This window comes from Leptosomus discolor, chromosome 1 (assembly GCF_034619465.1).
Source record: "Leptosomus discolor isolate bLepDis1 chromosome 1, bLepDis1.hap2, whole genome shotgun sequence".
NCBI lineage: Eukaryota > Metazoa > Chordata > Aves > Leptosomiformes > Leptosomidae > Leptosomus > Leptosomus discolor.
In genome coordinates this window covers 161,700,051-161,722,138 of record NC_141391.1, presented here as the reverse complement: position 1 = coordinate 161,722,138, position 22,088 = coordinate 161,700,051, and the positions used below count along the sequence as shown (strand labels likewise).

The 22,088-nt window shown below is 58.2% G+C and overlaps 2 protein-coding genes across 2 annotated transcripts; both read right to left on the bottom strand.

The window, feature by feature from the left end:
• Nucleotides 1-5,944: 5,944 nt before the first annotated feature.
• PDXP (pyridoxal phosphatase) lies at nucleotides 5,945-7,249 on the bottom strand. Its single transcript, XM_086479706.1, has 2 exons — nucleotides 6,652-7,249; nucleotides 5,945-6,361 (listed from the first exon to the last, which is right to left on the bottom strand). Exons 1-2 carry the CDS (start codon nucleotides 7,247-7,249, stop codon nucleotides 6,036-6,038), a joined length of 924 nt encoding a protein of 307 aa, XP_086335832.1. The 3' UTR covers nucleotides 5,945-6,035.
• A 1,160-nt stretch (nucleotides 7,250-8,409) lies between these two features.
• SH3BP1 (SH3 domain binding protein 1) lies at nucleotides 8,410-18,189 on the bottom strand. The gene is made up of 18 exons (XM_086479688.1): nucleotides 18,128-18,189; nucleotides 16,209-16,251; nucleotides 15,724-15,828; nucleotides 14,767-14,843; nucleotides 14,394-14,505; nucleotides 14,220-14,296; nucleotides 13,398-13,533; nucleotides 12,672-12,740; nucleotides 12,211-12,301; nucleotides 11,778-11,920; nucleotides 11,583-11,694; nucleotides 11,406-11,487; nucleotides 10,611-10,691; nucleotides 10,387-10,503; nucleotides 9,848-9,945; nucleotides 9,529-9,658; nucleotides 9,252-9,367; nucleotides 8,410-8,765 (listed from the first exon to the last, which is right to left on the bottom strand). Exons 1-18 carry the CDS (start codon nucleotides 18,187-18,189, stop codon nucleotides 8,410-8,412), a joined length of 2,007 nt encoding a protein of 668 aa, XP_086335814.1.
• Nucleotides 18,190-22,088: the final 3,899 nt, after the last annotated feature.

The following is a 22,088-nucleotide window of genomic DNA, read 5'->3' as shown; positions in this document are numbered from 1 at the left end:
GTAACAAGTGAAAAGAGCATCTCAGTGCTCAGCAATATCCTGTTTACAGAATGGAAACTACTAGCTGCTGGAGCTGCACATCTAGCAGGCTAAATCACGGGGCAGAACAACCTGGATTGTCACAGGCAGCTGCCCTGTGATCTGGGAATGTTTCTGGCATCGTGTTTCCCTTGTCTCCATGCTGAAGGCTTACAAAGCTGACAGTGCTTTGTTGCAGTGATATACTGAAGCTACAAAGATCAGTATAACTCTCTAAGTTGGTGGAGTTCTTAGTGCCTTTTAATTGCTCTTAGCAGGTTCAGCTGTTCAGTATTTCCCAGGGACTATACGGAGCACCAAAACAGCTTGTCTGTCAGGAAGACTTCCGATGCATTATCCGCGCACACAATTCCCAGGCAGGCACAGCCCAACAACACAGCAGCAGTTCCTGCATGTGCATAGCCATGCAAGTCTCCTGGGCTGCCTGGAGAGTTTGCTGGGGTCAGAGTCCATAGAGCAAACGAGGCAGCAATAGGGAAGGAAAAAATAGATAATGGCACAAGGATGGCAAAGGGGTACCTGAAGGCCCATGTTATAGGGTGGAAGGGGCAATGCTTCGCGTAAGGAGCAAGGAGAGCGAAGCTGTGCTGCAGAGGAGGGACTTCTACCCACAGCGCTGCTGGAGGAAGAGCAGACGCTGGCTGCCTCCCCAGGGCAGGCAGTAACAGGCTGCTGCTCCTCACCTTCTCCTCCTCCTCCCTGCTCCAGCTGCTGCGGGACAGGGTGGCGCCAAGGGCTGCCTGCCTTGGCAAAGGGGGACTCTCACATCAGGTTAGGCAAGTATCGAGCGAGTTCCTAGGATCATGATCCTTTCTTGGCTCTGGAGGCACTTTCCCATGCAAAAAAAAAAAAACCCTCCTCTGTCCTGCTAGTCCCAGCACCTTCCAGATCCTCCCAGTTCTCTTACCATGTCATGTGGCTGAACATTAACAACTTCCCAGCCAGGATGATCATTAGTTCCTCATATTAAAGGCATCCACTCAGTGATTAATATCTTTGGGCCCATTTGTTGTCTTCCTGAAGTGTCAGTTGCTTGACCAACTTTATAAACTTCTATGATGAAATGGCTGACTTGGTAGATGAGGGGAGAGCAGTGGATATTGTCTACCCTGATTTCAGCAAGGCCTTTGACACTGTCTCCCAGAAGATCCTCATAGACAAGCCGATGGAAGTATGGGCTGGGTGAGGAAACAGTAAGGTGAACTGACAACTGGCTGAACAGCTGGGCCCAGAGGGTGGTGATCAGTGGCATAAAGTCTATCTGGAGGCCAGTAACTACTGGTGTACCCCAGGGGTCAATACGGGGTCTGATCTTGTTTAGCATCTTCATTAATGATCTGGATGATGGGACAGACTGTGCCCTCAGCAAGTTTGCTGATGACACAAAACTGGGAGGAATGGCAGATACACCAGAAGGTTGTGCTGCTATCCAGAGCAACCTTGACAGGCTGGAGAAAGGGGCTGGCAGGAACATCATGAAGTTCAGTGAGAAGAAGTACAAAGTCCTGCACCTGGGAAGGAATAACACCAATAAGTGCTGGGAACCACTAGCTGGAAAGCAGCTTGGTAGAAAAGGACCTGGGGTCTTGTTGGACACTTCCCTTCTACTCCACACTGGTGAGGCCACACCGGGAGTGCTGTGTCCAGTTCTGAGTTCCCCAGTACAAGAGAGACAGGGACATACTGGTGATTCTGTGAAAGGGAAGAAAGCAGGATGCTCAAGAATGAACATAGGAAGCACCTGTTAATATGTTGATCCCAGGAGATTAGGAGCATGATGAAGAACATTTCAAACTAGGGGACACCGGGTTGCCAAAGCCTCAGTGCCCTGGAAGCCAAGCTGGTGAGGGCAGTCTAGCCAGAGGTCACAAAGCAGTAGAGGAAAGCAGCAGATGGCCATGGAGGAGCGCACACAGACTGCTTCCAGGTTACCTACCATCATATCACGAATGCTGCACACAAATGGGAGCAGTACAGCTTGGTCCACTCTGGCTCAAGGGATAGTTTCTTATGGAAGCAGGCTTACCTACTCATATATCCAACCCTTTTCCACATTGCCCCAGGCTCCCAAGAGCCCAGAGAGACTTCTGGCAGCTCTGCCTCCTCCACCCATTCGTGCCTAAGGATAGCTGGAGTCCAGGAGGCAAGATGAAGTTGCCTCTCCCCCAGCCAGGGGAGCACAGGCATCCGTAGCCTCTCCCTGGGTCTTGCCCAGAGCAGGCGATGCTTATGCTTGGCAGGTTGCTGCTTACATCATCCAGCCAGCGGTTGCCACAGTAACTGCACTCAGGATGAAGGATATGAGGTTCTTGGGGTAAGGGAACAACTGCCACCCACCTGGGTGTTGTCTCTATTGCACGGCAGGGAAGGACAATGCAGATTTGTGAAGGTGAGAAAATAAATACCCTTCCCTACGCTACAATCAAGCTGGGCTTCCCATCCACCCCGCCCTCCCATGTGCTGCCGCAGCTCCACTCTCCACAGCCCTGTGCTCCCTGGCAACCGCACTGCTTCCTTGAACACTCAACCCAAGAAGAAAAACTGCTTTAGATAAGAAGAAATCAGCCTACTCAGGCAGGAGCCATCACTTTTTTTCAACAGCAGATGTGCTCTGCAGCCCCACCAGACCCTCCCCAGAGGCAACCAAGGCCTGACCCCTATGAGAATCACAGGCCCCTTAGTGTCAGTGGTTGAACAGATGTCTGAAGGGCTTGGATGGAGAACTCATTGTCCCTCAGGGACCCTTCGAGTTTCATTTTCTAATAAGATCTGCTCATGCTCACCTTCATTATGTGCAGGAGCGATAGTAGCAGAGGGGAGCCACACAAAAGCAAGGCCTGGCAGACCTGATGGATCCCTACAGTGCTGCTCTCATCCCCATTCAAAGCAAGAGCAGCCCCATGGCTAGAGGCAGCACTTATCCCTCTGCTTCCATTGCTGGGGAGCGAACACATTCACAGGACACGGGTCACCCCTGCCTGGTGCCCTCAGCTACATGAAGAACCAAGGGAAGGCTAGGTAAAGTCTATTCCCCTTCTGCTCCAAGTCCACCTCTGCTTCACAGCAAAGCCCTCAGAGAGAGGTGCACCAGATCAGAAGAAGTTACGTGGTCATAAGAGATAGGGATCAGCCATCGCCTCTGCTGAGCTCTGTTTTCAGCAGCAGCCACGTGAAAAAGAAAACCTAATCTGCAGGCTCACCGTTTGGGATCCAAACTCCAAAGTCTCTTTGGAGAGGGCCCAAACACAGGCTGTAACACTCCAGTTAGCTACTGGATTCCCTCAGTGTGCCAGCTTGGGGGACCACAGCCTCCAACCTCCTGTCTGCTGGCTGGGAGAGCTGGAAAGGACAGAGCAAACAAGGCAGAGAGCACGAGGAGCATTCACCCTCAAAGCACCCTAGCAAAAAGGGGGCACCTCCTGGGGATGCTGTTGCTGTGCACCGTCCCCTTTGTACATGCACATGTAACCAACTCAGCCCATGCAATTCGCAGCCGTACTGAGCATTCCTAGCTGTGGCCCCCAAGTCACAAGAACAGCATCCTGAGTTTCAGCCTGATACAAGAACTGAGAGCTCTGGAAAATAAATCAGAGTTTGGGTATCTCTTGTCAGGCAGCTGGAGTTAGCAGACACATCAGATCTCGATCTTGCTCTGCAAGTGTTGGTCAGGCGCTCGTTAAGGGAGTACCAGCCCCCTGGATGCCTCATTGCAGACTGGACAGACAAAAGGGAGAGACAGACACATAAAAAGAGGGCCTATTAAGATGACAGGCAGTCTTCAGAGAGCTCTTTGGATTGGATCTTCTTTTATTTTGGAGGGCTGTTTCCAAAGTTATTGTGGAGGAGGGGGAAAGAAAAAAAAAAAAAAAGACACTCAGCACCTGGAATTATCCTAGGGCGAGTAAGTTGCGCCTAGTTCTGCCACATGAGCTGACACAGCACCAGCCTACACTGACATCAGTTATTGAGCTGAATAGCTGATCTCTCAAGTGGGCGATGCACTGCCTGGTTATCATCAACAGCTGTTAAAGGGGTCTATCAGGCAAAGGGAAGGATTTAGCTCCCGAACGAGGAAGGCAGGCAAAGTACATTCAAGCATTTTCAAACTCTTCTTAATCAATCTGTTTTCTCCCTCCTGGCTGGGACCACAGCCAGACCCAGGGAGAGGATGCCAGGCATGGCAAGCTACAGTCCGGTGAAGATCACCTCCAGGGGTGCTGTGACACCCACTTCCCCTTCACTTAAGCTTAGCATAGTTGAGAAAGGTCACAGCAAAACTTTACCTGGGCAGTTCTCAGCCCTTTGTACGCTATATGTGGGTGACAGAGATGGCAGCTCACCCCTACCCTAGCAGAGCTGGGCACTTCCGCACACGGATCATTGGGGTCCACCTGACTAGCAGCGGGCAGACTTCAGGCTCACCGCAAGAAGTCACCATTCCCCAGCAAGGAATCACCCATGCTGGGAAATGCAAAGGCAGCTGGCAAAGATCATGTCTCTCACTGCTCTGGTTCCCCTGGCTGGACCCCACACCCTACGCCACAGCCCCAGTGGCCACCTCCACCCTCGACTCCAGTTCTGAGACCCCGATAAAAGACAGCAGGAAACAGCAGCTCTAGGACACTGTCCACAAGACGTTGTCCACCCCCCTATTGTCTGCCCAGCAGCACCCCCTTGAGTGAGGAAAAGGTCTTGCCATGTCCTCATCTTCGAGGGCTCACAGATACCGAGGCCATTTTCATCTTGATGGGACCACAAGTGAAAAAAGGAGGCCACTTCCAACCTACGCTCACACTTTATTATATACAGAGACACGGTGAGTGTAAGAACATCAACATGGGACATGGACAGTAAAGGGAGGCCCAAAGGCACTGCCTCCTGTCCCCTTGGTGCAACCAGTCAGCATAGTTTATACAAATAATACAGTGCTGGAACAATAAATAAGTTTAATAAATAAGATCAAGAAAGTAAAAAAAAAAAAACGTAGAAAGACAAAGCAGCAAGGAATGATTTTGAGGGTGGTGACACATTCACAGCAGCAACACCACCACCACCACCTCACCTGCACACCAGCAGCCAGAGCACAGACCCCCATCAGCCCTTTTCTCTCACTGCACTACGGCAAAAACCAACCGAGAAGTGGGAACCGGGGAGAGTCGTACAGTTCACTACTGCTGCGCTGTCGTGGTCTAGGAGCCCTCTCTCCTTCACAAGCCCCATCACAAAGGGTGCTTGAAAACCGTACAACTGCAAACCTGCTGTGCGTAGTCACAGCTTGTCTGTTTGGCACAAAAAAAAAGTCCCTCAAACCAGTTTCTTCCCTTTCTATAGTCCTTCTGATGGACACTGGCACAGTTTTAACTGAGTCAGGGCAGGGGGTGGTGGGCAAAACATTTCTAAGGAACAGGGGAGAGAAGAGATGAGGCATTGCTCCCTTTCACTCGTGGGAGGCAGAGATGCTCTCATTCATGGCTCCAGAGCTCTGGCATGCTCCTTCCACATGCCCTGGCACCAACGGAGACCAGGTGGGTGACAACACCAGCCAGTCCCCTGGCAAGGAGGGAGTTACCACAAAGACTGCAGGGACGCAGCTCAGAAGTCAAGAGTTATGTGAGTGAAGGGACAGCAGTAAAAGGCCGCCACTGGTTATCCAAGAGAAAAAAAATAAGACAGCCGGTCCCTAACCCCTGCAGGGGGAAAGAACACACTGATTCGACCCCCCTGTCAGCCTCAAGGCCTCCAGCTGTCTCCCAGAGAGGCTGGCAGCTGGCATATGAGGGAGACAAGGACTCTGTCCATCATGGATAGCTCTCAGCAGAAAGGAGACAACTTGAACCCTGCCCCCTCCTGCCAACCCCCCCATTTTGCCCCCAAAGAAGGGCACTGGAACGTGAAGAAACCAGGAATTGAGGGAATAGGGCAGTGAGAGAGAAATGGGAACAGATGGAGATCTGGGAGGGGGAACGTGGCCCCTCTGCCCTCACATGTACAGGCTGCTACTCATCCAGTCCTGGTATCAAGTCTGCAATGCTGTCCACATAGTAATTGGGCACCAGATCCTTGGCAGCGGCGCTGTCGCTGGCCATGTAGGCCTGCGCCTCTTCCAGGCGGGAGACACCTGTCAGGGTAAGGATGGTGGAGAGGCCGCAGTTCTTGCCGAAGAGGATATCTGTCTCCAGACGGTCTCCCACCATGAGGGTGCGGGACGGGTCAACACCAAAACGCTCCACGATGCAATCAAACATGTATGTGTTCGGTTTCCCCACCACCAGCGCCTTGCGGCCCGAAGCGGTTTCCACCGCGGCTGTGAGGCTGCCAGTCCCTGGAGGGGCGGGGGGGGGGGGGAAAGGAGGAGAAAAAGAAGTAGCCTTGGGCTAAGCGGCTGCGGGCAGCTCAGCGCCCAGATAGTGACAAGTGGGGTGCTGGCAAGGAGGCTTCAGGAGCTGGCAGGGGCGCAGAAGGGGAGAGGGAACCGCCTCGCCCGTGCCTGGGACGGCGAACCCCAACCGAGGCCAACCCCGCCACCAGCATCCCCACCAGCCTCGGCCCCCCGCACCACCACCCCCCCACCGCCAAACCCCGGGGCAACAAGGGAGGGGGGCGCGGGCTCACCGGGGGTGCGCTGGCCGTCGCTGAGAGGGTGCCAAGGGTCGGGGTCGGTGGCCACCAGGAGGCACTGCGGGTCGCGCAGGTAGCCGCAGGCCTGAGCCAGCTTGGCGAAGGTGAACTGATCGTCGTAGCCCACCAGGACGGCCCGCACCGGCTCGGCGGCGCCGGGCACCGTCTCGCCCTCTCCCGCCAGGCGCAGGCCGGCGTCGCGCACTTCGCCGCGGAGCCCCTCGCCGCCCAGCACGAAGACGCAGCCGCCCCCGCTCCCGTTCGCCTCGGCGCCGCCGCCGCCGCCGCCGAGGAGGCGCTGGCGGAGGAAAAGCGCGGAGCAGAGCGCGGAGCTGAAGACGTGCTCGGCGCGGACGCCGCGGAAGCCGAGGCGGCTGAAGCGCCGCTCCAGCTCGGCTACCGAGCGGCGGCTGTTGTTGCTGACGAAGAGGGCGGCCTTGCCGCTGCGCCGCAGCCGCTCCAGCAGCTCGGGGGCGCCGGGGACGGCGCGCTCGCCCGCCCACAGGACGCCGTCGCAGTCGAAGAGCAGCCCCTGCGCCGGGCCCAGCACCTCCCGCAGCCCCGCGCCGCTCAGCCGCCGGCAGCTCGCCATGCCGCCGCCGCTGCCACCCGCCGGCCGGCCGGCCGCCGCGTCCCGCCGCGTCCCACCCCTCCTCGCCCCGCCAATCACCGCCCCCCCCACCCTCCCCAGCACCACCAATGGGAGGCTGAGAGCGCACCGAGCGGCAGCCGCGCTGTCCTGTGGCCCTCGAGGGTAAGGGGCGGGGCCGAGCGGCGGGAGGCCGGGTCCCAAAGTGACAGCCGCGCCGCCCTGTGGGCTGCTGAGGGAGGAGGTGAGAAGGCGGGACAGAGCCTGAGCGCGCTTGCCGATTGGCTACACCCATCCTCGCCAGCCACCTCCTCCCCCGGGTGAACGCTCAGCGGCAGGGCGCCCCCTGCTTTTCGGTGGCGCCTGTGGGCAGCGGGGCCGCCATTAACGCTTGGCCCTGTCCGTTGGCGGGCAGGGGACGCCAGCGGCAGCCAGCTGCCCTCCCGTCCTCCCGCCCGGGGGTTGAGCCGTGCCTCTCTCCGCTTTGGCGGCCCCGGTGAACTCCCCTTTCCCTCCTTCCTGCTGCAGCCTGCGGGGCGGGCGGCCACCAGCACCTCCAGCTGCAAAGGGCGCCCTGCTCACACCTGCCTGCGACTGTGACACCAGCTCTTCAAACATCTTAGTTGCAAAAAAAAAAAAAAAAAAAAAAATTATATATTTATGTGTAGCTGTCTGTGCCTGTGTGCTCCCGGGGCGACACGTTTTAAGGCAAAATGGAGCAGAAGGGGCTGGGATCATGGCTGTGTGCTCGCAAACGGCCCCACGGGGCCAAGCGGCCCACGCTGCCAGTCCCAAATCTGCCGGCAGTGCCTGGGAGCCTCCCCGCCTCGCCCCCTCCTGCCCTGCTGGTGTGGGAGGACCACCACAGGAACCTGAGGGGGTGGCTCACCCTCGATCAGGGGATCTTGCGCAGGGAGCTGGGTCCCTTAGGGGTGGCCAGGCCCTGGCAGGGACGTGGTGGTGTGGAGAGGAAGACTCTGTGGAGACAGGAGAGTAAGGGGAGGCAGGTGGAGGGTCCCAGCCGGTGTGAGCCAAGGGAGCAAAATGGAGGAGCTGGAGGATCGTGCTGTCCCTCAGGCCACCCCGGCGTTTCCACAGCACCTGCTGGGTCCCAGAGGGGCACTGGACCCCATCTCCCCAGCCCTGCCATGCCCCCACCCTCCTCAGTTCTCCATGGGCTGTCCTGCTGGCGGTGATGTGGCCAGGGTGCTCCTTTCTCCCGCAGGCAGCGGCTGCCCCGCATCTGTGGCTCCCTGGGCACAGTCCATGGCAGCCGCCACATCGGCCTCACCAGCCAGAGGCCTTGGGGACAGAAGGGCGTCTCGGCTCTGGCGGCGTGCTGGCTGGGGGGGGAGTGGTGGTGGGACAGAGGGGGCTCGGCTGGGCACCCCAGCCATCCGTCGTGGCCGGGCTTTGGGGCCGTCTGTGTGCTCAGGGGCTGCTGGGGTGGGAGCTGTGCTCCGGGGCTGGGCCACGGGCGGTGGCGGCATCATGGGTCGGGCCGGAGCCGGGCGCTTGCCTGGAAAGAAAGTTGGGGTGGGCTGGGGTGTCATCCGCTGGGGTCTCTCCCCAGGGCAGAGGGGGCTGCGGTGCTGGCCATAGGTCAGGCAGGAGGCTGCAGGCAGACTGATGGATAAACTGCCGCTTGCCCAGCTCCTATACTGGAGACCCAAGCACACACCAGCTTTTAGGGGCTTTTGCCACCCTTTTCGCTTCACAAGGGGCCGTGAGCTTTGACACCTCTTTATGGGGGGCATCAGCCCCCGACACTGGAGGACAGTCCACATCCACCCCTGCAGTCCCACCTCGGCTGCAGATGGAGCCCACAGTGAGGGACTGGATCCTGGACATGCTGCCCTGGCCCGTGGCCCTTCCTCTCATTTGATGGTGGTGTTGTCCTCAGCACCATTTTGTGTGGGGAACAGTGGGACGAAGGCAAACCAGAAGAGGTGGCACTGTGGGGGGTGTCATCTCCCAAGCACTGTGCCATCCAGGGCATACTAACCTTTGTGGGTGGTGTCATTGGTTGTCTGCGGAGCTGGTGGCCCTGTGGCTTCGGGAGATGGTCTGGTCACTGCTGGGGATGCCAGCTGGGACCTGGCCTCGGGGTCCCTCAAGGTGCTGTGTGGAGAAGGAAGCAAGTCAGGTTTTGGTCAGGCATGGTGGTCCTGGCCACAAGGCACCTCATGTCCGTCTGGTAAGGATACAGCCCGTGGTGTGGGATGGGGGAGGACCTGGGGAGAGCTGGGACAGCCCAAGCCACCGGCTCCCACTGCACTTACACCTCTCCATCTGGAAGAGTGGGGGTGCTGGCCAGAGGGGGCTCAGGGGACAGCTCTTCCACCGGTGTGGCTTCATGAAGTCCACTGTTCGCAGGTGGTGTGAACATGCCTGAGACGTTGAAATCTACCTCTGGGTGGAGAGAAAGGAGGAGACTCCATGAGGAAGTGCTTGCTGCCCAGAGCTTCTCCTGGTGACCCTGCATTGGGGAATCGGAGTATCCCCCCGCTTCCCTCCTCCTGGGGATAGAAAAATGTCCCTTTTGCTTCCTCCCCGCTTCTCCCTGGGCTGCATCCCCCCCAAGTGAGGCTCTGGCCCTACCTCCAGGGAAGAGGGTGTCTGCATTCTGGATGAGGGCTTCCACCACGCCTACCACCTGGATGGAGGAGACTGAGGCCAAGTCCAGCTGCACCTGGTCTCTGAGAGACAGGGGTGGGGGAAGCATCAGAAAAGGGGTTTTGGGCCATTAACCCTTTTGGTGTTCATCCCTGAGGGGGCAGAGCCTGAAGGGGAGACAGCCCAGCTGAGGGGGGTGGTAGGGTGGGAGGTGGGCCTTGTTCCCTGTCCTAGAAACCCTGGTTTGGTGTTGGAGGCAAATGGTATTGGAGGCCATCCGTGTCACAAGTGCTCTGGGTCTCAGCCTCTTCCTCTGCTACTTTGCAGAGTGGCTAAGAGGACATGTGCTTAGCGAGGGGATGTGCCACTTGGGGACTGTGGGGAAATGGGACAGGACTTGAGGATGGAAAAGGCGCAGGTGCTTTAGATCAGCAGCTGGATCAGCCTTTCCCATCACGTTTGCGCTCAGGGCACCCCAGCTGGGGCTGGGGAGCTGCCTCCCACCCCTCCAAGCCAGGCCTTACCCTGTGCTCTGCTGCGACCACAGCAGGTTGGGGCCCAGCACAATGGCGATGTTGCTGGGGGTCATTTTATTCACCTCCTGGTGTTCGGCCAGCTTGGCTAAAAACTTGATCAGATATCTGTGGGGTGAAAGGAGGGTGAGGGAGGCGTAAGTATGGATTTGGGGAGTGAATGGCTGCCCCTGGTGATTGCTTGGGGCCAAAGAATCCCTGTCTCTGCAAAACACCTCAGATTGTTGTAGCTCTCCCGGGGCAGGCGGCTGCAGGTGTCTTGCAGGCTCTGTACCCGGCTGTCAACGTCCTTTAAGCTGCAAGAGAGAAGAACAAGGAGTGAAGAGCTCAGCCCGCTCCCTATGGCAGAGAGGGACACAGTGTGCAAGGGAGGAAGGCCAGTGTTGGCCACCCCATGCAGGCCACAGCTCTGGGGACGGAGATGCGCTGCTGCTGCCTTTACTGGGCAGCTAAGGCAGGCATCCATGGAGGACAAAGCTGCACCCCAAAGGCTCAGAGGGATTTCATATGATATGAATACAGCTTGTGGGTGGCCCCGGGGGTGAGCACTGCCTTGCTATGAGCAGCCACACTATTTCATTGTGACAATGGGGCTCATTGGCACTGAGCCGATCCCTTCAGAAAGACACTCTCCCCCTTTCCCCAGGCTTTTTGCTGTGCCTCCTCCACCACCCCTTTCATCCTGAAAGCAAGAGGCCAAACTGGGCTGGTGGGCTGATGAGATGGGGCTCACACCATTGAGGCCAAGTGGCCTTTCACAAGCTCTTCTTGCAAGCAAAAATGCTGCAGCCTTCCCCCTTGCCCTGCCATGGTTTTTATTGTTATTCTCTGAGATTTTGGGCCATCTGGATTTCTGCCAAGCATGGGACAGACCAGGCGCTGTGTTTGTATCTCACCATGTGGCAGACCAGGCTGAGCAGCCCTGCTTTGAGTGCCAAGAGGGATGGAAGGAGGTGACTGGGGGCTTTCTGAGCCCTGCCAGGCTTTTCTGTCCCAACGCCTGGACTCACCTGCCCACTTTGACCCATTCGTTGTAGAGCTCGAAGGTCATCAAAGGCTGGGGCAGCTCCCGCAGGTAGGATTTCAGTGCACCTGGGAGGGGAGGGGGATCGGCAGGGGTGATGGTGGCTGGGGCATGGCAGGGACTGCCTGATCATGTCCCCCAGCCCCGCCTCACCAGCACCCACCGGCCACGGCGTGGGGGTCTGAGTAAAACTCCTCCAGGGCATTGGAGCCGCTGGCCAAGCTGCTCTTCAGCTTCCTCAGCACCGAGGCGCCTGCTGCCAGCCGGAAGAGTCCCTGGCAATGGGGCGAAGAGGGAAGGGATGCAGGGGGCTGCATTTTGGCAGGGAGGGTGGCGGGGGTTCAGGAGTGCTGCCTACCTCCTCCCTCATGCCAGAGGCCAGCAGCATCATGACGCAGGCTTCGATGGGCAGCGCTATCTCCCGGCCTAAGCTCCTGAGGTGCATCTCTAGGGGTACGCCATAGTACCCTGCCACCCGGCTGTCTGCAGCAAGGGAGGGCTCTGGAAGGGGGACATGAATGTCGGGAGGGACAGCGGCTGCTGGGGCCATCTGTCATCCAGCCACTGTGACATCTTGCTCTGAGCCAAGCCTGGCTGGGCGGAGGTAGAGGCAGGGCAGGCAGCATCCCCAGCCCATCTCAGGCTGCGATCCTCATCCCACCAGCCTGACGTGAGAGGCAGCAGCAGGCGCAGGGAGGGAAAACCTGCCTTTCCCAGCTTCACCGGCCACACTCGCATCGCCCGGGCTTGGCTGGTGCCCTGCCCAGGCTGCATGGAGAGCCAGCGGGTACCTCTCTGGCTGTGGCTTTCCTTCAGCTCCGCCAGAGCCGAGTCCAGAGATCCCAGGGACTGCCGGTGGTACTGGGCTTGGATTTCCAGCAGCTGCCAGACAGAGGACAGGCAAACAGCTCTCAGTTTGACACCAGGCTTCTCTTGGAGAGCCCCCATGCCCAGGACATTGCACCCACATGGAGACAGGGTGAAGGGGGAGCTGCAAGGCAAACCCCATAGGATCCATGGGACTGTGGCTATTGTGAGGGGTAGCGGGCAGATTGGAGAGGGGAGGTCATCAGGACAAGCCACTTGCTTTGCAGTTGGTGCTAGTGGTGGCATTAACCACAGTGCACGGAGCAAGGCCAGCTTTTGGCATCTGCTGGTGCCTGGGGCTGTCCCCTGCCCTGGCTGGAGGGCTCAATGTGGATGGGGACAAGGCTCAGACATACCCCAGGTGTTCACACACAGAAGGACTTACTCTGATGAAGTAGCTGGCATAGCTGTCCTCTTTGGTTGAGAAGTGGTAGAGGTCAGCCATGTACTCATCCTGGGAAGCGAGACACAGAGAAAAGCAACCTTCCACCTCCTCCCTGTCACCCAAGGAAGAAGGGATGCTTTCATGAAGCCGCCTGTCTGGGCCGGGAGTCGCCTAGACAGGGTCTCCAGGGTGCAGTGGGGAGGCAGGCTGGGACCGTGGTGGGATCCCTCCTCACCCCCATCACTTGCATTCAGGTAGTGGCAGCAACCTGCCCTATGATCAGGGTCCCAGTACAAGTGACTCAGGTAAAAGAGGTCCCTGCACCTCCAGCTCTGATGAGCCCATGGGCTCTGCCAGACAAGGCACTGGGCTTTTCAGAGAAACAGGGTCAAAGTGAAGAAAGTTAATGTGAAAGTCCCCTGCCACTCAGCACAGACCCCAGCTCGGCTGCCTCCCAGCCCAAGGGGACTCCGTAAGCTCCCTGCTCTAGCCCCTGGAGCCTCCTCTCTGTGGCAGATTGTGCTTTGAATCCTTTACTCTTCTTTGCTAGACTTGGGGCATCTCCCTATTTCTGCTCCTTGAGGGACTGGTTGGCTTGTGGAGGGCAGCACGTGCCGAGTGGCTGCATCTGTCTCAGCGTGGGATCACCTCGGTTGGAGCCAGTGGAGGGGAGCAGGTCTGCAGGCCTGGAGCTGCCCCGCATGGGAGAGCGAGTGATGTTCTTACCTTGCACTGCTCCACCTTCCTCTTCACCTCCTCCTCCTCTTCCTTCAAGATCTCCAGTTTGTTGGCAGCAGAAGATGCCCCTGGGACAGCGCCAGTGCCAACACTGTTACTGGAGCTCTTGGCAGCCTGGTTCAACCTTTGGGGTGGGAGAGAAGAGGCACACAAAGAGCCTCAGTGCCAGGGACACGGAGTGGGATGGGTGTGCAGAAGTGGTATGGGGACCAGAGGGGGACAGCAAGTCCTGGTACTGCCCTGCGGTGGTTTTCCTAGGCCAGCACCTCTCACTTCCCTCACCCAGAAGAAGATGCTGCCGCACCAAGGGGTGCAACCTGATCAAGTCGGGGGGCACTCAGCAAGGCTGACTGAAACACCCGGGGTCTGCAGGACCCTTCCCAAACCCCGTTCCTGAAATGTCCCCTCCTCTCCTCCCTCCAGCCAAAGGGAGGACAGTGTGGAAACGAGCCATCAGTGACCCATGGCTGCCCTGCTCTCCCAGAGAAACTCGATGCTGCACGGGCTACCCCACAAGAGTTGGAGTGAGCTCACTGGCACCGAGCGGTGTTGGGCACCTTTAGTGTCTTTGGCAATGGAGCTGCCCTTCTCTCCTGTGCCATGGAGCCAGCAGCTCAGCCCAGAGCAGGAGGCACCTGCAGAGAGGGGCTGGCTGGGTGCTCCCAAAGAGCTGTTGCCTCTTCAACTTCACCCCCAGGCCTTGGAAATTCACTCCCCAGGGCAGACATCTTCCTTTCTCCCCCAACCTGGCTGGGGGCTGTGCCCCATATGTTCTGCCCCCACCCCCCCCGGCCACAGTGTGGGCCATACCGGCTCTTGATTGTGTTCCAGTCAGAAATCAACTTCTGGAGGGTCTTCTTGCGCTTCAGGATGATGGGAAGCTCCTCCTGGGGGAGAGGGGGGCCAGCGTGAGTGGACGAAGCTTGGCAACGGGGAAGGGGAGGTGGGATGGGAGAGCAGAGCCGGGAGGGTGGCCAGGGCTACCTCGCTGAGCTTGTTGAGCGGCTGCAGGACGTCATGCTCCAAGGCAATCTCGAACTCAGCCAGGATTTTGGCCAACGAGCTCTGTATGCAGCAGCCCATCTCCAGGGCTTTCCTGCATGGGGACAGAGATGAAATGACTGTGGGCTGGAGCTATGCCACTTTCTGAGCCAACACCCCCTGCCATACCTGTACCCATGTGGGACTCTGAGCAAGCCTCCAGTCCTCTCTGTGGTTGGAGGCTGAAGGTGCTGGCTGTGCCCTCTCCCACACCAGCCTGGCTTGGCCGTGGGAGGCCCTGAGCCAAAACAGTGGCTTTGCCAGGGTCTGGCATCATTTGGGGTCACCCCTGGCACTTTCTCCCACTGGCACTTACCCAAGGCTCGACTCTGTGTCCAGTTCCTTGAAGCTCTCAGCCATCGTCGTGGACAGAGCCATCAAGGGCAGCTTCTTCTGCACAAAGCCAAGGATTCAGGAATGGGATGGTGAGCTGGTGTGTGGCAGCTCCCTCCCCGTGAAGCATACCACATGGCATGGGAGCAAGTGGCGAAACTCTGCGCTGGGTCCCTACGTCCTCCCCTGGCCCACATAGCCCGGTTGGTCCTGGGGCCTGAGGAAGGGCTCTTTGGATGTTCCTTCAGCCAAAGCCAGGATCCAGTTAGCTAAACAAGGCACTGAGGCTCCATAGTTGGTTAGAAAACCTCCAGTCTTCTCTAAAATAGTCCCCCGTGGTAGACCGTGGCACTGACAGAGGCCATCACCAAGCCCAGGCCTGCCACAGCTTCAAAATGTATGTAGCGGTTTAACCACCAAGAATAATTAAGCCAAGCTGGGGCTTGTCAGGCTGCCAAGAAGAGAGGAGCCCACGAAATCATGGAGGGGCTAAGGAAAGTGTAGGGGAATCCACTGTTTGCTTCCTAGACAAGGGCTGGTGAGCACCAGCCAGGAGGAGGGTGACAGGTTCAAACCAAGGTGGAGGAAGTGGTGGCAGTGCTGTGCCCAGCCTTGCTGTGGTGCTTCTCACCACAGGCCACCATGAGTGCCAGAGGTTCACAGGGTCCAGGAAGGGACGGGGACAACAGGGATTTGGATGGCTATTCAATGCAAAAGTGCTGCCTCTGTCCCAGAAGACCTCAAGACAGTGATGGTTGAGATGGCTGTCCTGCTGTGCTTTACCCAGGCAACTGCTGGTGGCCACTGCTGGAGATGGGACCTGGGCTGGGCTTTGGGCCACCCTTTGGCAAAGCCTGCAAAGCAGGGGCCTGGTGTCCCCTTTGCTGGCAGGGGACAGAGCTGGGACGAGTGCAGGCTGTGGTGGGAGGACTCTACTCACCACTCGCTTGTCCATTTCAGAGCCGCATTGTCCCTGTAGGCAGGCTTGGAGCCTCTTGGACACGCTGTGAGCTGCTCGCTTGGCTGGCTCGATCCTCTGCTCGATCTGGGGCAGAGAGGTGAGACTGGGGAAGCCTTCTTGCCAACCATGGGCAACCTGAGGCCATCTCCCCACCACTCAGCTCTGAGTGCGGGTGGCCTGCCCAGCATCCTGCCACAGCCTGGAGCATCCCCAGTCCAGGGAAAAGGGAGCACAGCTCGTGGTCAGTATTTGTCCCTCAGTGAGCAGCTGGGGAAGCCCTTTCCCATGGCAGGACCCTGCCATTCCCTTAACGCCGTGGTCCTGGAGTCACCCTCCAGCACTCAGGCAGATCCCAGCCCTGTGACTTGGACGTGCTGGCAGGGCAAATCACAGGCAGGAACGGGGCAGGTTTCCATGCCCAGGCACAAGCAGGCACATGCCTGCTAGCCCAGCCCGTGCCTCACCTGCAGCAAATCTTCTGGCAGGAGCTCGGTTGCTTCTTGGGCTCTGCGGAGGAAGGAGAAAGAGCCATCAGCAGATGGGGGTGACCTCCACTCAGCCTCCTTGGGAAGGCAGGTGCTTATGCATCCCACCTGCCTCTCTTTGGGCTCTAGGCAGCAGGAGACACTGGCTATGGCCTGGACCTTCGTAGACAAGGCTATGGGTAGAATGAGCCTGCGGGCATGAGAACAGCAGGAGCAGGGCAAGGCAGCCAACCTTGCTGGCTGGTGAACACCCCATCAGACAGGGCTTCTAGTTCAGAGCACCAAAGTCAAAACATCCAGATGTGGCCTGTGTTTTGGAAACAGGATGCCTAGAGGGGTCACAGCAGGGGTGGGTTGTTTGCTGGTGAAACCTTCTACCCATGACCGCCTGCCTCTCCCCTGAAGGCAAATCCAGGGCAGTGGTGGTGTAGCCCAGCCCATGTCTCTGCAGGTCAGGGTAGCCACTGGCTGTGGGACCACTGGTACCACAGCAAGGATATCTTTGTGGTCAAGCTGGGGACTGAGCCCCTCCAGAAAAGCCTACACAAAACCAGCTTTCTGCTCGGTTTTGCAGTAGGTATTAGGAGCAACTCTGGCAAAGGAAACTTCTGGTTTGCAGCAAATTCTGCTCAAAACCAAATTGAAAACCCACCAGCTGCCATCACCACCAAACCTCCCTGATGCCTCCCACAGAGGAAACCTCACGTCATGTCCCGCTGCCATTGCTACACCCTGGGAGCCCTATTTGCTTTCTCTCTGCTGCTGCTTTTTCCCCAGTTCATGTTTCCCTCTTTTCACTGCCTGCCAGAGCTGACATGGGACAAGGCCATGGAGCTGCAGGAAATGGAGGAGGCTTAGTTGAAGGCAAGCAAAATCACGTGAGATCATGGCCCATGGAGGAGAGGCTCTGCAGCGTGTGAAGAGCTTGCTCTTGGGCTGCACGAGCTGCTTGAGACCTGCCTGCTTGGCATGAAACAAAAGGGAGGAGCATCTAACATGGAGATGAGACATCTTGAGGGAGGAGGGATGGGAAAGGGAATCATGCTGTCCTCTGGGGAATGCAAGAAAAGCAAGAGGCCACCAGAATGTAGGAGCTGCTTCCCTGTGGCCAGTCTGCTGGGCTGGCTGAAGGACCTCAGTGGTCCAGGGGACACGGTTGGTCCTGCTCAGGCTCCCAGTGCTGGGGAACCTGCGGAGGTGGCTGTAGGGAAAAGAGAGTGAGGGGGCTGGGAAGGGAGGGCCCAGCCCTGTAATTTCAGTTCTGGGTTTTGCAAGGGGAGAGTTTTGGAAAGCCAAAGAGAAAAATAAGGAAGCGGTGGAGGTAGGATGGGGCCGGAGGGATTTGTGTGAAGCTGTAAGTCCTCCATGGGTGCTCTGAGGATCCCCAGTCCTCTCTTTGAAGAGCATCCTGGGACACCTGTGCTGCCGGGCTGGCTAGAGCTATGCAGGGCACCTGGCTCCCGTGGGGCACCCTGGGCTCAGCGGGGAGAAGGTCCCAGCTCCTAACACCCTCCTAGTCACCACACAGCCAAGGGCATGTGGCTGGAAGGTCCCTCCACATTTCCCTCATGTCCTAGGGAAGCTAACTCGGGAAAGACCCTTTTCCAGGTGGATGCAGGGTCTGTGGACCCTGGGAGCGGTACCTGGGCTTCGGGTTCACGTCCCTGCTGAGCAGCACCAGTGCAGCCTTCCCGCTGCCCCATGAGTGCTGGGGAGCCAGGGAGCCACAGCCCCTCAGTTTACACTGAAGATGCTCTAAACCCAGGGTCGTTCCCCCCTTTCCTCTTTTCCCTGACCACGGGCCCTGGGAGGTCAGTCCAGCCCCAGCAGAAGCCCTCCAGGACCCCCATCCTGCTCCCTCACTGGACCTCCGGCACAGGTAGCAGAGAAGTTCTTACCGGCTGGTGATGTTGGGATGGGACAGCTGCTGCCGCATCCGATTAAACTGCCTCTTCATCATCTTGAGAGCCGGGAGGAGACCACGAGAGCTGCTCCACTTGCCTGTGCCCGCTCAGCACCTGCCGGTGACGCTTGGCATTGGATGCTGGTGGCCCCTCGGCTCCCCAGAGCCACTCTGCCCCTTGCTTTTCCCTGAGGACGTCTCCCTTCTTACTCCTTCCTCCTTCCCTCGTTCCCCCTTTTTCTGTTTCTCTGGCTGGTCCCCTCCCTTGTCCCTCCCCAGGGATGCCCTGCCTGCTTTCTCTTCCCCTCCCTTGGGCTCTCTTCTCTTGCTCCCTCTCTTTTTCTGAACTTCCTTCCTCCTCTGTCCGCCCCTCTGCCGCAGATCAGGTAAGAGCGGTTCAGGGCTCCTGCTCCACTCTGTGTTCCTGTCACCACCCCACAAGTATAAATAACTTCAGCCCAGCCTTAAAGGGGAAATATTATTACAGCAAACACGTAACAAGGCAGGACAAGCACACGCTGCTGCTGAGCCCGAGCGAAGGGCCCACGCTCTGTATCTTGCTCTCTGTCTCAGCTGGGGTGGTTTTTCCCCCCCCCACCTTGCCTTGCTCACCACCAGCTGCGCTGCGAGGCAGCCTGTGGCTATGCCAGCTGGCTGTGCGGTGCATACAGGGTGCCTGATGTACACCCTGCCTTACCTGGTCACCCAAACTCTGCCAACACCCCTTGGGCACCTCTCCGTGCTCACGGGGCCAGCTTCATCCTCTTCCCCTTGCGACACATCCCCCTTGTCATGACAAAAGCGGGAGGACGAGCAGCAAAGCCACCCCTGCAACCCCTTCCATGCCCCCCCACCCCGCTTTCCCTTCCTGCCGTTGCCAAAGCTCTCCGGAGCCACTGCAAAGCTGCGGCCAAGGGCTGTCGCCCTGTGCCCTGGGGAGGCCCCCTTCCTCCCCGCTCCCCCACCGCTGGCAGAGTTCCTCCGAGCAGGGCGGCTGGGCCAAGCGCAGAGCGGCAGCGCCTTCGCACAGTTGCACGGGGACCACAAAGTCCCGGTTCTCAGGCTCGGGTGCTGCCTGCTCTCTGCAGAGCTGCACCAGAGCTCAGCTTTTTTTGTTTGTTTTTTTGTTGTTTTTTTTCCCCTCTTTTTGTCTAAAAACACCCCCCCCCACGCACCACCACCACCACCACCTTTGCTCTTGGCTGTACAAGAATTAAACCTTGCCTTATCTTGGGCTACCTGCAGCTGGGACTTTCCTCCTTCTGCAGTAAGAGCGAGCAGAGGTTGCTCTTGGCTGGGTTACATGGCTGGCAAAGGAACTAGCACCCAAGCCCAGACGGGAAGCGGTCAGCTTGTGGGCAGATGAGAAAAACAGCAAAGGAAAAAGAGGCGGAAGGGCCACTCCACCTGTGCCCTGAAGCCTGAGGAGCGATAATCTGGGGGCTGCTAGGCTCTGCTCCTCGGTGGGGGGCAAGTCTCCAGTGAATACGTAGCAAAAGCAGTGCAGCTGTTTTCAAGTGGGGACCGGGGTGAAGTAGCACCGCTCTCCCCACCTGAAACACCAGGTTGCTCCACATCTGTGGCCCGGCCTGTCCAAACCCCCCAGCCCCAAGCCCCTTGGGGTGCCTCTAACAGGCATTGTGGTCACTGAAAGCAGGCAAGGGCTTCAAGCACCTATTGCAAAGATGCAGAAAAGCTCCCCCAGACTGGCTGCATCAGGTGGTGGCCAAACCTTGGTCTCTTTCCTCCCAGGCAACATCAGAGACCTGCTCCCAGCCACAGGCTGCTGCTTGCCAGAGCAGATTCCTCCCCTCTTTGCACCCCTGCAATAAAACTGCCTCACAGAACCACTTCTGAGAGGCAGCCCCCGGGGAAGAGGAGGAAGTTCTGCTACAGGCAGTGGTGAAGCTGCAAGCAGCCATGAGGGGTATGGGTGCAAGCTCAAGCCCTGCTCCCCCTGGGCAACAGGGCACTGACCCCTGCCCACTGCCTCTCCCCAGGGAGGGGGGGGAAGTGAGTAGCACCCAGTTCACAGCCTAGGAGTGACTCTGCTCTCAAACAGGAATTGAGAGCAGCTGGGGGACTTCCACCACCCCCTCTCCCTCCTCATGGGAGTGGGGAAATCATCATGGCAAGGCCCTGGGTGACCAGGGGATATTACAGGATTGCAGGGACAAGATTTGAGCTGGAAATGACCCCTTGCAGGGTGGCAACAGCTCCTCAGGGGGCAGGGAAGTTAAAGGGGAAATGCATTCCTTGGGTCAAAAGGCAGAGGGACAGGATCAGGAAAGAACTCTTTATTTCCCATAAATACAGCAGATTTCTTCGCGCCGGGCGTTTTGTTTTAAATCTTTTTGTTTTCTTCCATTTACAGAATTTTGCACTGAAAATATATACAAGTCTGTTCAAGAACCAAACAAGATCTGCAAAGAAAAAACCCATACAAAACCCTGAAAAGAGACCAGAAAGGGAAGTAAGACACAGCAGAACCATAGCATAAAGACCTTGCTTCCCCCTCTCCTCTACCGCTCGCTGCGTCCAGCTCCAAGATACCTCACCTTCGGCTGTCCCCAAGCCAAGCCTGCAAGGCACCCCGCTTGCCTCCATCTCGCACAGGCCCCCTTCTACCTCTGGCAAGCTGATGCAGGGCGCAGCTTGCCCCTGCTTTTAAGATCAGGCCCTCTTAAAACCAGCTTAGTGATGGGAAGCGGCTCCTGTGGTCACAAGCCCCGTTGGGATGGGGATTGTTCGGGACGTGCCACCCCCAGTCTCCTCTGTGCCTGCAGACCCCCGCTCTTGTGTCACAGTGATCAGGCAGCTGGGGCGAGCCCCCTCCCTGCCGCAGGGAGCCAGGCCCGCCCGCTGCTGCGGGCAAAGGTGCGCAAGGCACAGCTGTACCCCCCCACCCTCCCCCGTAACCCCCCCCCCCAGAGCAGAGCTGGGCTCCCAGTGCAGAGCTGGGTTCCCAGTGCAGAGCTTAGTGGTGCCCCCTGGTGATGGGTTCCAGTCTCTCCCCAGCTCCCAGCCTATCACCCATCCCACCTCGAGAAGACATTGAAGAGCTGAGAAAGCCCCTTGTCCCACCAGGCTCTCCAGCCCAGGCAGGGAGGAGGAAGACCATGTGCTGCTTCCTCTCCCTGTCTGGCAGGAGGCTGCAGGGAGACTCACCCCACGCCCCCCCCACGCCCCCCCAGCATGACCTGCTCAGGGTTAGCCCAGCAGCACTGCCCAAAGCTTGCTGTGGTAGATAAAGCATGTGGGAAGGGGCTTTCTTGCTCCAGGGGTTCAGTGCCCAGAAGCTCCAGCTGACTGGGAGGCATAGAGCAAGACTGTCCCAGCCCCTGGGCTCCCACCCCAGTGCCCCCCCCCTCCCCCCCCCCCAACAGCTCTGCTGGCAGCTGGAAGGAGGGGGATATGGGAAGATCTCTTCCCCAATCCCCCCCCAAAGCAAGGGCAGCTGGAAAGACACACAGACTGTCCAGCCTTGTTCCGCACCAGCACCAATGCAATCCCACCAGACAGGGAAGCACTGGGGTCCAACTCCAAGGAGGGGGGAGGGCAAGGGGGACAAGAGGGAGCACCGCAGAGCACAAAGCAGCTGAAGGGGTGGGAAGAGTGAAGGGGACAGACAAGGAAAAGGGTCTTCCTTTGCTAGGCCTTGCCCCAGGCTGAGGCTGTTAGAGCTCCCCATTCTTGTTCCCCACTGCACCTAAGGGGAAAGCAGGGTTAGAAGAGAAGCTGGACAGACTGGGGAGGGAGTGACGCCTTCGGAAGAGCAGGGAGGGCAACTGTTCACCCCCACAGACCTTTCCACTCCACTCCTAGTCTTGTGGGATGAACATCTCCCGGCGTCTCTGCTTTCCTCCTCAAGGCACGCTCCCTCTGGCCCTCGCCCGGCCATCTGGAGATTAGAGCGTGAGCAGCAGCCCCCCACCCACCCTCCCCATCTCCTCAGG

Coding starts and splice junctions, on each gene's coding strand:
- PDXP (XM_086479706.1), bottom strand. CDS start 7,249: ATGGCGAGCTGCCGGCGGCTGAGCGGCGCGGGGCTGCGGGAGGTGCTG. Junction 6,362..6,651: donor CGACGGCCAGCGCACCCCCG/GTGAGCCCGCGC, acceptor CCGCCCCTCCAG/GGACTGGCAGCCTCACAGCC.
- SH3BP1 (XM_086479688.1), bottom strand. CDS start 18,189: ATGATGAAGAGGCAGTTTAATCGGATGCGGCAGCAGCTGTCCCATCCC. Junction 11,488..11,582: donor AGACCCCCACGCCGTGGCCG/GTGGGTGCTGGT, acceptor CTCCCCTCCCAG/GTGCACTGAAATCCTACCTG. Junction 9,946..10,386: donor TGGTCGCAGCAGAGCACAGG/GTAAGGCCTGGC, acceptor CCTGTCTCTCAG/AGACCAGGTGCAGCTGGACT.